Raw genomic sequence first — 15,725 nt, 5'->3', positions numbered from 1 at the left:
ATCACCTGGTGTAATTAGTAACTAATGATCAATCGATTGTCATGCTTTGCTATTTTAATATAGATTTATATATTTATTGGGGAAAAAAACACTTCAAATCCCCTTCTATTATGTGAAAGTAAGCCTGGTTGTTTGGACTGTGAAATTATAAGTTATGCTCCTCTATTCAACCAGGTGTCACATAAATCTAAGTAACAGACCCCAAGAGGGAATTTTATTATAATTTCTGGTTTTGCCAATAGAAACCTATAACGTTACAATTTCAAACTACCTAACCCGTTGAATCTAAACTCCTCTGCCACGCCCTCTGGTTCCATCCTCCACAGTATCTCCACTGTCTCCCAACACCGACTCATGTCTCCCTCCCTCCTTTCCATCTTCCTTCTCCCTCACCAAAATCCTACCCGCCTTTGAAAGGTCTGACCTTCTTCCACGGAGCCTTCCTTGTCCAGGTCTATCCCCAAGAATTCCTTCCCACCCTAGCTCCTACTGCCCCATTTCCTACAATACATTTCATATCAAATCATACTCCGTACTGCTTAGTTAGCACAAGGCTAGGCACATGTAGCTAGCTCCTCAATGAATACATTTTTTTGACAGCTTTATTAATATATAATTAATATATAATTTTGTACCAAAAATTCACCTGTTTTAAGTGTATGATTCAACGATTTTTAGTAAATTTACATAGCTGTGAAATCATTACCATAATCCAATTTTATAACATTTTCGTCACCCCCAAAAGATCTCTGATGCCCACTGTCTCTATAGATCGTAAGAAATGTATTTTGAGCTCTCGAGTTGGAAATCTTTACATTTTCTCATGATCACCATCACTTACTACTGAGACCCTTCTACAAATAGTCTAAGGTAGACATTGGGAAAAGTAAACATTGTTAAATAAATGGCATTGAAAACCCCCCTACTCACTAACAGATTGATTGCATCTACTTCTTATTACAGCCTAAAAGGTGTCATTTTTAGGTAAAATCTAAATTCCTAGATTTATTTCAAACTCCATGTTGTTGATTCAGCTGGATTTTGTTTTAAAAGTGAAAACGGGAAGGAGTTGGGGTGAACCGATTACATGATGACATCCTGAGAGAATTCAGACAAGTCAGTTCACGTGTGTAAATCAGATAGGTCAGATAAACATCATTTTCGGCACTCCCTTTGTCTTGAACCCAAGGGAGATGGACTTCTCCTGAGAACAATTAGAGAGGATAGCCTGCAGAGTTTAGGATGCTGCTTCCTGTGTGGGTCAAACACAAGTCAAGGCTTATGCCTTTTACTAGTTTTAATTATATTCAGGTAAACAGGCCACCCCTTGTATAGCCTAACCTCATAAACATTAAGCAACTTCTAAAAAAATGACATTTGAGCTCAATTTAAATTGTGCGCACGTAATCAACTACCTCATAAACAAATAAACCAGAGAAAGAAAGCAAAATTACTTCCTGCTCTGCTTTCCACGAACCGACAATATATTGATAAATTCATAATAATAATAACAGATTTAGAAATATTTCAGTGAGGTTGAGAATATTGATAGATAACATACAAAGTGCATCAAGAAAAAACTAGTTGTGATTTTTATTTTATGATGCCAAAATAAAACAGGATTATTTCACAGTTAGAAAACAAATCTTAACCAAAAAAACTATAAAACACATGTCTCAAGTGTGAGGGTGGTGTATAATAAGAGACTGAAAATGAGTTCTCCGTATATTCATGTTGTTGTAGAGTCCTTCAGAACCAGCAATACAGCGGGTATTACGTTTTTTTAGGATTATGTGAACTTAGCCTTGAGAATACGGAATTATTTAAATCAAAGTTCCAAAGTGAGACATCTCAAATGCTCCCTAAATTCAGCAGACAAATGCGTACTTCAAGTATAGAAATTATCTCAACATGATCATTTCAACTCTCCTTTATATTTGAATACCAGAACTATAAAGGTTTTAAAAAGCTATTCATGTCTATTTCCAATAATCAGACTCTTTTTATTGTAAAATGAAAATAAAACTTAAAATAATCATAAGGACTAATTTACACACAGCATACTTTTTTATGGTATAATAATATACTCTATGGGAAGGTATTATACCAGGATCATCATCAGTAATGATTTGGGAATAGTTAAGATTTTGTTTATCACTGTAATTTTCAAGATCAAGCTGTCGAAAAAATCCCAGTGGAACCACGTGATTTGGCCAGGGCCATGTCCTGAGTCTGTGACCAGGGGAAGACAGTATTTTGTTTCCACAAAGCCAATCTACGAATTAACCTTTAGGAAATAAGCCTTCCTGCAATACTTCTAAGTAAAAGAATAGTGTCTTCTGATGCCTCATATAGCAGAATTCCAAATATCAGGAAACATAAGTATTTATTAAAATATTTATTTATTAAGTAATCGAAATGAAGTGCAAACGTTTTCTGTCCTGGGTATGTATATTGAAATGGTATTTAACATTTAACAAAATCAACACTGTGACAGGCGCCACTAAAATACAATGCTTTTCAGTTGAAAAACTGCTGTAATTCAGCTTTTAAAAATATGGCTGTATATTTTACTCTTTCACAATCGAAGCAGCATGGTACCCATAAAAGTTATATTTTATTCTGAGTGCATCCAGAAAAAAAAACCCAAATATAATGATCACAGACACTCATATACCTCTAACTTTTCTTTAAATGAGGAATACTTGAAAACTTTGTTTGACAGGCCTCAGTAACCCAACCGTGTATTCATTAGTAAAGGATATTCTTACCTGTTCATTTTGGGTAAAATTAACTCGATTGGTAATGAAGGGCCTGAAATAGGGAGATATATCTCCATAGAAGAGAGATACTTGTGGTATTCTTATTTATAAATATGAATGAACAGATTTACATTCTTGTCAAGTAAAATGTAAGTTTACCATGGGCCTTGTTTAAATTAGGAAAGTTACTCCTTTAATTTAGTCTTTAAATAAATTTAATGTACTGAATTTCTGGAACCAAGTGCTACTTGCAATTTATGATGAAAGGCATTTACCCGTTCTTTCTGAACCGGCCAGTTCAAGATGCAGTGAGATTTAAACATCCCTCTTCGCAAACAGAGCGCATGATTCAGTTTATAATCCGGAATATCCTCAAGAAAGATCAATATAATGGAATCCAGATTTTGTTCAATAGCTTGCTGAACTGCATGGTGCACCTTGAATCTAAGTTAAAAAAAATAACTGAATTAAGGTATATATCAATATACAGTTTTTAACAGACCAAAGCTCTAAAATTAACATTTCCCTTGTAATTAACTTTAATCTGTCACTAAAAATCAGGTTACGTTTCTTCTTAATTTTATTTTTAAAATACTTTGAGTTGTGAGTAATAATGTTAGTAATATTTAAAAGCTCAATTTAAAAACAAGAATACATTTCAGAGTGTTCACCTACCTTTTGCATAATGGATCTTTCAGTAGATTCTGTGTTATAACAAAAATAATTTTTCTGCTCCTTCTGATGCTATTAACAATTGCTTCAAGTTCAAGGACACCTGCGTCAAAATCCCTTTCTTCCAGACAAAATCTGAGTGTATGATCTTCTTCTTCCATTGGGGAGAAGTGTTCCCAGACCCAATCCCTATCCTTATAGGCATGAATTATATATGCCGCATATTCAAACTGTTCTGGCTGTCTGTCTATTTCTTTGAAACCAAGAACTCGATGCACTGAAACATTCCAATAAAAAGATATCTTCCAGCCTTCAAAATGGATGAGGAGTACAATAAGGATAAAAATCAATAGGATACTGGTATTTATCATGAAAAGGAGTTCAAATGGGGCACTGTCTTTGCAGGGTGATATATCAAAAAGCATCACTGGGAAACCATGATATTGAGGTGGAGTGTTGCAGAGGTAACGGCTTGATAGTTCAGAGATGTTGGTATGGGTATTATTAATCCAAGTAACAAACCAGGCAATGCTTTCACATGTACAATCAAATGGATTAAAGCTCATATCTAAATTACTCAGGTTCTTGAATGCTGGCCCAAAAACGTTCTTTTCAACAGATGTTATGAGATTCTTCTGAAGGCTTAATGACTTTAGTGACACTTGATTATCAAAGACAGATGGCGGAAGGATATTTAAATTATTCAATCCTAAATCGATGCTCTTCAATTCACGTAAGTCCTTGAAGACTTCTGCTGGGACCTCATCAAAGCCATTAGACTCTAAGTTAAGGATGTGGAGGTGAGAAAGACCCTTCAGAAAATGAGTAGGACCACCAGGGTTTGCATGCTTCCAGAGGCGAGCTAAGTTGTTATGCTGCAAATCCAGAATTTCTAGTTTCTCAAGACCCTTCAACAGTTCATCATTTATGTTGGCTATGTTGTTGTTGCTTAGATCCAGAATGGTCAGGTTAGGAAGAGGGTGAAAAGGTGAAGGGGAGCTATTCACATTTTTAAGGGCCACCCTTCGGAGCATCAGTCGTTGAAGGCTTGGAACCAAGGCAAAAGAGTTGCTAGTCAGCTCTAGGTATTTGTTGTAGGAAAGGTAGATTTCAATAATATTTTCTAGACCTCTCCATTCCTGGCCTGTGAGTTCCTGCCCAATTTCATTAAGGCCAAGGTCAAGTACATTTAGGTGGCCCAACCAAGAGAAAGCACCACTCTCTATTTTTGAGATTTTATTTTTGGTTAGGTTGAGTATGAGCAGAGGAGAACCAGCAAGTGATGAAAACGTTTCATTTGTTAAAGTTCGCAAACTTGAGAAGGAGTTGGATAGACTTAAACATCTCAGCCTTGTCAATCCCGTGAAAGTATTGCTTTTTATGCCTGGAAAGGTGTTATCTTCCATATTGAGATACTCCAAAACTTTTAGCCACTGAAAGGAAAAATCATCAATCTTGGGAAGTGAAGCCAGGGAAATGCTTTGTTTAGTAAAAGATCGTCTCAAATTCAGGTATCTCACGTTGGAAAGCCCATAAAAAGAGCGAGAAGACAGATGTTGTATATTATTATACTCCAGAAAGAGGTATTCTAGATGTGGAAGCCACGCAAAGGAATCATTACCAATCACACTTAGGCTGTTATGCGAAAGGTCGAGCACTGTGAGATTTGTCTGCTTCAGCCCAGCAAAAGTCGTGTTGCTGGTTGTGTACAGCTGGTTGTTGCTCAGGGACAGATTCTGAATGCTTGTGTTTGACAATTCCAAGCAGAGCTCTTCTATGAGACTGGGGCTCAGTTTGGCATTGTTCAGAGAGAAGCCAAATAATTTTCCAATTGCATGAAAACACCCTGGAGAGAACTAAGAGTGGGACGGAAAAAGAGGTTAATAACCAAAACACAACGAGTCTGTGTGACCCTTGAAAAGCAGGCATATTCTCTACTCAATCCCCTTTCCTGTTTCACCGCCTTCTCCGGGTTTTCTCTCCATCCCTCTGTCTCCCAGCTCCTTCCTCTGTACCATCACCCACCTCCTGCTCCAGCCCTTGCCTCCCCTGGTCACTGGTAACTCAGCATCCATGTATCAGCTTAGCTGCCACTTCTTCAGAGGGTCTTCCCTGATCTCCCAGGCTGAGTTTAGTCTCCTGGTACTTTTACTTCATCACACTGAGTTACTGTAATTACTAACACACTGAGTTACTGTAATTACATCACAGTGAGTATTACTGTAATTAATAACCTATTTGTAAAGTCACCTCTGGGGCAGATCCTGTTTCCCTCTTCGTGACCACTGCTCTCAGTGAACATTCTGGAGCGAATGGGTGGATTTTACTATGAAACATTGACATGCACTTTCCTTTCTATGACTCTGAGCTCCAGCGATCCTCTCTGTCTTCTCACCAAGGTTTTCTCCTGACTATTTCATTACCGTGTTTCCAGCTCCCTTCCGCTCTGCTCCCCAGTCCCTCACTAGAAGCCTTGGCTGCTATGAGACTCAGCGCTGGAGCAAGAGAGCAAGAGGCAGGAGGGAGGGGATCCAAAGAGGATAGAGGTCAAGTCTCCTGGGAGAGCAAAGAGGCTCTGATTTCTACTGTGTCACTTGTGAGATGTTAGGGCCAATGGATGACATGAGAGAAATGTGGAAGAAAGTAAGTCAATATACAAAGCAGGAAATGATTAGATTAATTATGGTAAATCTATAGGATAGGATTATTTTGCAGTCACTAAAATTAAGCTTGTGAATAATTCTTAATGACATGGAGGATATTCATGTTATGATATTACTTTTAAAAGGCAGGATACACCATCATTCTCAGAGAGGCAGCACAGCACAGCTGCTAAGAGCGTGGGGCCCTGGTCTAACACTGCCAGAAACCCAGCTCTGTCACCAGTCCATCACCTGTGAGGCTATGGACAGGTTCCTTAATCTTTCTTCATCTCAATTTACTCTTGTGTAAAACGATAAGCGTAAGTTGGTTACAGGACTAGACAAAATGGTATTAAAAAAGAACTTGTCACAGTGTTGGCCACACAGTTAAGTACTCTATGAATTTCAGGTGCTGTTGTTTTTTCTTTTATTACACGGAGAAAAGCTGGAGACAAACATACCCAAATGTTAACATTGGTTGTCCTGAGACTATGAGCTTTTGGATAATTTTTATTTTTCTCCTCATTACTTATATATTTTACATTTATTTATATATTTCTACAATAAATGTTCTAAACAACAAAAAAATGCTGTTCAAAAATGAACCTGAGTAGCTTGCATAAAATATTTAATTATAATTTCAGGATAATTTCATTCACAGTCTATTTTTTAATCTGAAAATTAATATAGCTTTAAAAATCTGGTTTTGTTTAGGATTCCAAATATTCTTATTCTTGGCTTGTAAAGGAATAAAATACAGACACACCTGTATGCAAAACTAATGAATAAATTGAAGATCACAGACCCAAAAAGAGAAGGTTAGGTTTACTCCATTATATAGGAAGGTGCTTGTAAAAATATAATGCTAGTTATTGTTTATCGAGCATTACCTATAATGCCAGGCACTGTGCTAAATTCTTTGCCACGTAAGTCTATGGGGAAGTGTTATTATTATACCAATTTTAAAACTAGAGAACTGGAGCAGAGAGAACTTGAATAACTTGCCCGATTGCACAGTTATTAACAGACAAAGGCCACATAGGGAGTCAGCTAACCCAACTCTAAAGCCTGTGCTCTTAACCATCATACTATTTTAATTCTTCCAGGGATTTTGCACAAGAGATAGTATTATTTCCACTTTACAGGCAAGGAAACTAGACCCAGAGAGGTTAAGTCCCCAAGGCCAAAGTCCTGGTCTGTAATGGATCATGGATTTTAACCCACTTCTGTTTGACAGCAGAGCTCCAGCTCCAAATTGCTACCAAACTCCCTTTCTTGCGAGGATGACATCAATGGCCCTAAGCAGTAAGTGTGAAGGATTTCTAGAAGATGTGACAAAGGTTACCACCTCTTTCTCCATCTCTACCTTTAGATTCTTACCCACGTGACACAATTAGGGACTGCCCACACTTAAAAGTACAACACAAAATTTTTTATCTTACCTCTTTTATTTGATTTGATGACAACTCTAATCTTTTTAAAGAAGAGTTGCCAAGGAAATCAAGTTCTTCACGTCTTAGTGCAGAAATTTTATTATTTGATAGTAGAAGCTCTTGGAGGTTTTCCAGTTGCAGCTGAGTTCCTAATTTAGTAGATGATAAACCATTATGAGCTAGGTCTAATTTGATTAAATTCTGAGGGGAAAAAATATGTATATAAGTTACAGTCTTGCCATGAAAAAATAGTTATTTTAAATGTACATGAATCTTAGAAATAACTGGACAGCAAAATGTCACATCTTTATTATTCTATAGAAAACTGACGGTAGGAGTAATAAAAAAATCTTGGTTGTGATCGAAAATACGATTGCTACAAAGACTAATTTCTTTTTTTTTTTTTTTTTTTTTTTGCAGTACGCGGGCCTCTCACTGTTGTGGCCTCTCCCGTTGTGGGGCACAGGCTCCGGATGCGTAGGCTCAGCGGCCATGGTTCACGGGCCCAGCCGCTCCGCAGCATGTGGGATCTTCCCGGACTGGGGCACGAACCCGTGTCCCCTGCATCGGCAAGCGGATTCTCAACCACTGCGCCACCAGGGAAGCCCCAAAGACTAATTTCTTAATTCAAAGAATCACTTTATTTCTCTTACCAAAATAAAATGACTTCAGCTTACTTATTCGTGATGTAAGGAATATTCATAATAAGCATTTTTATTTACTTATTTATTTATAATAAGCATTTCTTTATGATGTAAGAAATATTCATGTGGCTTATCAAACATAGTGTCATGCATCAACCTTGAAACTAAACAACAAAAAAAATGATGAAGAAATATTTTCTTAAGAAGCATGAGGAGAATGTTGCTGTTCATGAAATTTTTAAAAGATTTTCATGTTGAGAAAGATCGGTAGTTATGTAAATTTTGCATCATGACTAGTACAGAATATTATTATTTTGCTTTGTCTGTGCTGTAGGATGTTTTGTCACTTTGTGCTACCTTTGAACATGTAAACTTCCACTCAGGTAAAATGTAAGGAAAAACTGATACATGTTAGGGCAATATCTTATGTAATGTCTATCAAAGAGCTTAAGACTTCTATTTATGTTTTAAAAATAAGAATAACATTTTGCCGGCAATTAACCGGATTTTGAGGTCTTTGTGCCCAAAGACATCATTTCATCTACATCAGAATCTAAGAGGGCACAAGAAAGAATTTCAAATCCCTAGCTAGCAAGCAAATCATTTTATAAATGTCTCTAAGAATATTTAAATTTATATATTATTCTTGGTATTTGAGGTCGAGGAATGCTCAGTTTTTTATAAGCCCACAAAATGAAGAAAACAGAGTTCTGAAAACAGCTTTGATATAAGAAAAGCACTTAATAATTGCCTCAGATTTAAAGACACTAGCATATTTTTTCACAGATTTAAATTCAAGCAAAGTACTGACAAGAAAAAGGTGGTAGCTACTGAAAAGCAATACTGTAGAAGATTTCTTAAATCAAAAGTATGTAATTTTTAGCTGAACAGTTGGCTTTATCATGCCTCAAATTGTTAATTTTATTTAAATTAGAATTTGGACTCGACATATGTTTTCATTATTGCAGGTACTAAATCAGCAGTGTGGAGAGTTTATTTGCCATTCTTCATGGGATATGCTGATTCCTCTCTGGTCTCTACCTCTTGAATCTAAGTTCTATTTCTAGTGGAAGGATGCAAGAGAGGAGAGTTCTTTAAAATTACAGTATTTGCTCTCTTGAAAATATTTCCAATCATAATGGCCATATTTGTGTGTGGAGCCCTCCTACCCATTTGGGTAGATCAGATTTCTTATTCTTCACCTTGATATTTAGACATGAAGTCTAAAGATGCACAAATGACTTGAAAACAATATTCAATAACATATTTTTCATTTCTTACATGGAAATACTCATTTCCATCTTACCTTCAGGCTTTTAAAGGGATTACTTTGAATTTTCTGGATTGAGTTGGACATTAGATGGAGTTCAGTCAAATTCATGCAGAAGATAAAGGTTTTATCAGAAAGCTGAGATAGCTCATTGTGTTGGAGGTTCAAAATTTCCAGCAAAGGGAGACTTTGGCACAGTTCTGGCTCCAGCTTTGAGATGGTGTTAAATCCTCCATCCAAGATAGTAAGTTGGCTATATCTTGTAAAATTGGCAGGTGGTAATCTTCTGAGTTGATTATGGGTAAGATTCAACACTGTTATGTTTGTTGGGAGGTCATCAGGTATTTGAGTCAACTTCAGATGACTGCAGTCAGCTATTTCATGTCTAACAGTACATTTGTTGGTAGAAGATGTACACAGTATCCAGAAGGGCAACAGTCCCAAAAAGGAGTAGATACGATAAAGCAAATCCCTGCTCATGATTCTGCCTTATAAAAGAAAAACAGCAAAGTAATGGGCAGCATTAATAACATGCGCTTCCATATACATTGGTTTATTACTTGCAATATATGTAACAAATGTGACTATATATGTAATATATGTAACAAATGTGATCTCATTACTCGTAACATTTATGATATACAAGTACGTATTATACAAGTAATACATCAAATGGAAATAATTCAATCAGCACAAAAAAGGATCAAAAAACAAACTCGCTTCTCGCTTTTCACCTCCACCCCAGCTGCAACGTTCCAAGGTAAACCTCTTGACTGTTTCTACTTTTAATTCTCATGGTCACTTCCACAAACCTAAATAATATGCTTGTGTTTCTACTTCTTCATTTCTGGACCTTAAGTAGATTCTTCCTACCGAAAAGATGAGGAACTTAATTATACTATTTCCTCATCCTCTTCACGTTTTTCCTTAGTTATTTTAAAATTTCATTTCATCTACTGTTACAATTAGATTGTAACAATCTATTGTTACAACCTATTGTTAATCTATTGTTCTTTATAGTTCTAAAGCCCATTTTGAAAACTTTCCAGTACCATAAGGGCACTACCTCTATTTACCAACTCACAGGCATAGTCCCCGAAATATATTCCCCTCCTTTGCCTAGGTGACATTTAACTCTTCTGGAAGGGCTGTAGCTAGAGGTAAGAATTACTGAGAAGGATTAAGCCATTTACAAAACATGTAAGGACTGAAAGACATTCCCAGATATGAGATACACTTCACCTGATGGAAGAGACTCACCAAATGCCAGGCAGGATGAGTGAAAAAGGAAAAAGACACAGACTCTTTTGAAACGTCAGAATAGTGATCATCCACCAGAAAAATCCTAAAACCTTTTAAGGAGAACATATGCTCAATTACTTCCAGGCGAAAGAGATCCTGATTCCACAAAACTTTCCACCAGCAACATAAGCCACTAGAAAACAATAGTGCTAAGCTTTCAAAACGTGCAGGGGGAATAATTTTGAACCCCACATTTCATATGAGGCTGAACAATTAAAGATAAGGGGAAGAAGCGTTTTGAGATGTGCACAGACTCAGTAAGTTTATAAGTAGACAATCGGCATGAAAAAGTTATTCTAGAATGTGCTACAGTAAAACAAACAAAAAAAGCGAGAGAATGAAATTAGAGTGAAGAGTTGATGTTTCATGAGACGTAACAGAAACAAAGGAAGTTAAAAAGAGATGAAAAGTAGATTCACTGGGCCTTGCAATTTTGGAAAACCGAGGACTACACATTTCTTTGTCCAAGTAAAAGACAATATTGCATCATGTTTGGGACCTGGCGTCTGCCGCCAGGGTGCTTAATCATTATTTGCAGTTTGGCTTGTACAGTTTGGTTTGTAAATTCACAATATGTTTTCCCCTAAGTTTATGCAGGCGCATCTACCTGCAGACACACACTAACACATAATCCTACTGTAAGGTTGGGAGCCAACTTCCTGAAACCAGTACCGCCCAAGGCCGACCAGCCCATGTTTGCTCATTTCTGACCTTCCTACACATCTGAAGATCTTTCCATGTCTCATCTTCTTCCGTTTTCCTTTATGAGGCCAGAGAAAGCCATTTTCTTACTCCTAGGAATACCTGAAGTGTTTTCTCCTTGTCAAGCACGTTATAAAATGCCAGCCCCTGTCTCCTCTCCAGCCAAGAAAACTGAGAGGAGATAAACTCTTTAAAGCTCACAGGGCTCTGCATCCTTAAGACAAAGATGTGATTTTAAAAAAAGGCTGTTGCCCGATGATTTCCATCGCTTCCCTAATGTGCTTTCCCAGTTACAGAACACTACAAAGGAAAAAAAAAATACTGCATAAAACGTTTTATCATGTTAATGAGAAACTGTTACTGTTCCTTGTCTTCTGAGTTGTGATACAAGTCTCCTCACACCTATATTCTCTCCTCTTTTTCTACTCTCCATGTTGAATGATTCCGACTCGATCTCAAGCACCAGACCCAAGAAAGATCAAAGAATGCTAAAGCCAACAAGCATTCTAGCTGTACCCAACATGAGAGATCCTATCCCAGGAAGAATTTAAAATACGCACCTTCACTTACTCTGATGGCAGCTGACCGTTCCTTTTTTCATTAGTTCAAATCCAGTCGTTTTCATCTGGGAAGTGAGGAAGTTTGCTGCAATCTGGAAAGTGAAACTAAAGTTTAAAAAAAAAAAAAACCTTCTCTTCTCCTTGGTACATTCTAAGAAGGGCAAATGAAAAAAATCACAATCTCAGCAAGAGGTATTTTAAATTGTTTCTTAAAAATGTCTTGTTTTTTCTTCTTCTGTACAGTCCCTTGGGTTTTATTAAGAGGGTCACAGATTTAGCAACAGAGAAAGTTGAAAGAATCAAGCCCTCGCCCATTGATGTGGGCAGGGCTCTAGAGGTTAATGAATATCTAACAGAGAGCGAATTCCTCTATTTTTTTTTTTTAAAAACCAAAGCCTGATTCATGGCTGTCAGAATCGGTTAGAGGGACAGAAAAAAGACTCAGTCCCTAATCAAAGCTAAGCACTTTCACTTCTCTTATCTCACTTTATCTTCTTAGCAACTTTGTAAGACAAATAATGCAGAAATTAACCTTTTGATCAAAGAGACCAAGTTTCACAGCAGAGAAAGAGCTTGGCCTTGGAGCCGGCCAGGAGCCGGTCCTAACACATGCTGCTCCACTTTACGTGGTCAGAATCTGTTAGGGAACAAATTGATAAGCCTGGAGAAAGTTCAGATTCACTATTTAGTTATCAATTAGCTTTACTGACTTCAACTAGTGTAAGGAACATGCTTGTCAAAAAAGTAACACATTTTCATTGTTGATATAACATCATAGGATAACTATAATGTTATACAGTAAAATATAACAATTGGCAGGAACTGCAGAGATCACTGAATTCAGCTCCCTTGTTTGAGAAGTGAGGAAAACGAAACAGAGCTAGGCGAGGGATTTGCCTGAGGACATACCGCAAGTCGCCTTAATGCTTTATACAAGTCAAGTAAGAAAACAGCCTGGAACAGTTGAAACATGTCACTAGCTTGACTTGACTGCAGAATTGAGAGCAAGAAGTTAGCTGGTATCAGGGTGCAAAATGCCCTTTCCTGGGCTCCAGCCTTAGCTGGACCACCTTGTGGTTACCCTTTTCTGATGCTGCCGTCACATCTAGGACATAATGGCATAAGCAGGCAAACGACTGTCCCCCACATCTACCCACTGGGATGTGCAGTAAAACGTTACTACTATTCAAAAGGTTTCTTCTCTGTGAGTACCTGAAGGCAGGACAGGGTGTGCTCTTTGTGTGTGACTCTCCGGCCAGTCTTCCACTGTAGGCTGTCACTTTGGGCTCCAGTGAACCAGGCTGCTATTCAGTATTCAGACCCTTGTGTGGTCTCCACATTGATCCTGGACTTGACCACGTGACTAGCTTTGGCCAACGGGATATTAGTAGCATGCAGCAAGCCAAGGCTGGATAAGTATTTGCATATTAGAACTGTCCCTCTTCCTCTCAGAACCCAGCCGCTGTGTGGTGAGATGCCCAGCCTAGACTTGTGCAAGGCAACACGGAGGAGAACCGAGGGTCTAGCCAATAGCTCCAACTGAGCACCCAGAAGACAGCCATTGAGTAAGCCATATTGGGAGTGGATTTTCCAATCCCAGTTGAGTCACCCCAGCTGATATCCCATGGAGCAGAGATGAGCTGTCCCCACAAGTCCTGCCGAAATTCCAGAGGAGTAAACAAAAAAATGACTCAAGTTTTAAACCGAAAAATTTTGGAGTGATGTGTTAGGTATCATCAGATAAATGAAATTCATTCCCCCCACAACCCTACACACCCATCTCTTATGCCTTAGGACTTCTTGTAAATATCAGGTTTTCCATAATGTTGGTTGAACTAAAGAATGGCTTCCAAAAAATAATTTTTATTGGTAGTCTCATAATGCAATAATCAGTTTAGGCATAATACCAGTTCTCATCCAGATATTAATAGTCCTCAATTCATGTTGGCTCTAAATACAACACAGGTCAGTTTCTCTCCAGTGTATATTTCTTAATTATGCATTAACTTATTTAGCTATTATGGTGGTAGGTGCTACAGTGAAAAAGTTTATTTTTCCCTTTTTAAGAGAATTAAATCAAAACTATGATATATGTCCATAAGTGAACTCGGAACAACAAGAACAAAGAAAGAAAGAAAGAAACAAACGAACAAAACAGAAACAGACTCATAGATACAGAGAACAAACTGGTGGTTGCCAGACGGGGGAAGGCGGGAGAACAGATGAAGTAGGTGAAGCGGATGAAGAAGTACAAACTTCCAGCTACAAAATAAATAAGTCACCGGTGTGTAATGTACAGCATAAAGAATATAGTCAATAATCTTGGAACAAGTTTGCATGGTGACAGATGGTAACTAGACTTATTGTGGTGATCATAATGTATAAAAATATCGAATCACTATGTTGTACCCCTGAAACTAATATAATACTGTATGTTAACTATGATTCCAAAACAGACAAAAACTTCCCATGGGTTTACAATGTGATGAGTATATTATGGACCTAGATAAACAGCTACATTTCCCTCAGAGCATCAGATAGACCGTCATTTTGAACTGTGCTGACCCGTCTCCCTTCACAGCCACCCTTCAGAAAGGACATGGTTCTGCTCTGAACTGTCTGAAATTCCAGAAGCCATCTCTTTTTCTTTTTTCTTTGTGAACTCTTTCTCTAAAGTAAAGGTGCAGTTCCTCTTGCCAGTGTCATTTCCATTTCTGCTCACTGAGCTTCAGCTGGTTTAAATTAAGTTCGTTGTCAACCAGACAACAAACTCAGCAAGAACTTTAATGAGAAGAAATAACACTGTGCCCCTCCTGTTACTCTCACTCATGTCCACTGAGCAGGACTGAACTTGAACTTCCCCTCTGAAAAAGAAACCAACATTTGACACACAGAGCTTCTAGCTTAATTTGAGCTTTTCCTTATTTTTTTGTAATTTTATGTGGTAGATGAAAAGTGGTGATATCTTCCTCTCTCTTGTAAATCTGGGAGGTGGGTTCGTGTGAATGGGTCTCACTCTCCTTCACTGACAGTCTCAGGATATGGTGAAGGTCTCTTCAAACTCTATGCCTTAAATTTGATATTCATTTATTAATATGAAAAATAAAATTCCAGGTCCAGTGGTTAACACTCCACGCTTCCACTGCAGGAAGCATGGGTTCAATCGCCGGTCAGGGAGCTAAGATCCTGCATGCCATGTGGCACGGCAAAAAATAAACAAAATAGAATAAAATAAAATTCCAGACCAAACTTCACTAGCATCCTACTTTCTTCCTATTTATTTATTTACTTTCAACTTGGACATTTTCCCAGTATTTATTATGAGTAAATTGGCCTCCTGGAATTGTTCTACAGAGTCATGATTAAATAAATAACCCTGTGGTGATACCCCTGTCTATGTGAGGAGCAGCTTGATTTCAAATCAAAATCTGTTGCTAAGACCATTTGCCCTTGTTATTCTTACTTTTTTCCCTTTATTTTAAATTAGAGTATAGTTGATATACAATATGATATCATCCTACACTTTAAATATCCTAATTAAATTTGAATGAACTGATGCCTACTGGGCATCCAGTGAATGGAATCATAAATGTCAAACAAAGCCATTAACAATCACACTTAACACAAAGAAGTTCAAAGTATCAAACGCAACTAATAGGGCTTCACTGGTGGCACAGTGGTTGAGAGTCCGCCTGCCGATGCAGGGTGCAGGGGATACGGGTTTGTGCCCCAGTCCGG

The 15,725-nt window shown here is 37.7% G+C and overlaps 1 protein-coding gene across 6 annotated transcripts; it reads right to left on the bottom strand.

Moving 5' to 3' along the window:
* Positions 1 to 1,570: 1,570 nt before the first annotated feature.
* On the bottom strand, positions 1,571 to 13,318 carry TLR3 (toll like receptor 3). 6 transcript variants are annotated; one of them, XM_027122659.1, is made up of 6 exons: positions 13,200 to 13,318; positions 11,998 to 12,079; positions 9,460 to 9,911; positions 7,519 to 7,710; positions 3,438 to 5,290; positions 1,571 to 3,206 (listed from the first exon to the last, which is right to left on the bottom strand). In XM_027122659.1, the coding sequence occupies exons 2-6, from the start codon at positions 12,050 to 12,052 to the stop codon at positions 2,978 to 2,980; spliced, it is 2,781 nt and encodes a 926-aa protein (XP_026978460.1). In that variant the 5' UTR covers positions 12,053 to 12,079; positions 13,200 to 13,318; the 3' UTR covers positions 1,571 to 2,977. The 6 variants fall into 6 exon arrangements, with proteins under 6 accessions (XP_026978460.1, XP_026978461.1, XP_026978463.1 ...); XM_027122660.1 differs by lacking the exon at positions 13,200 to 13,318 and adding an exon at positions 10,684 to 10,775 and having other exon boundaries at positions 11,988 to 12,319; XM_027122662.1 differs by lacking the exon at positions 13,200 to 13,318 and adding an exon at positions 10,684 to 10,775 and having other exon boundaries at positions 9,460 to 9,907; positions 11,988 to 12,319.
* Positions 13,319 to 15,725: the final 2,407 nt, after the last annotated feature.

This window comes from Aethalodelphis obliquidens, unplaced genomic scaffold, assembly GCF_003676395.1.
Source record: "Aethalodelphis obliquidens isolate GAN/ISIS:26980383/991018 unplaced genomic scaffold, ASM367639v1 scaffold25, whole genome shotgun sequence".
NCBI classification, from domain to species: Eukaryota; Metazoa; Chordata; class Mammalia; order Artiodactyla; family Delphinidae; genus Aethalodelphis; species Aethalodelphis obliquidens.
The sequence above is the reverse complement of the archived record's forward strand: the minus strand, read 5'-3'. Positions and strand labels throughout refer to the sequence as shown.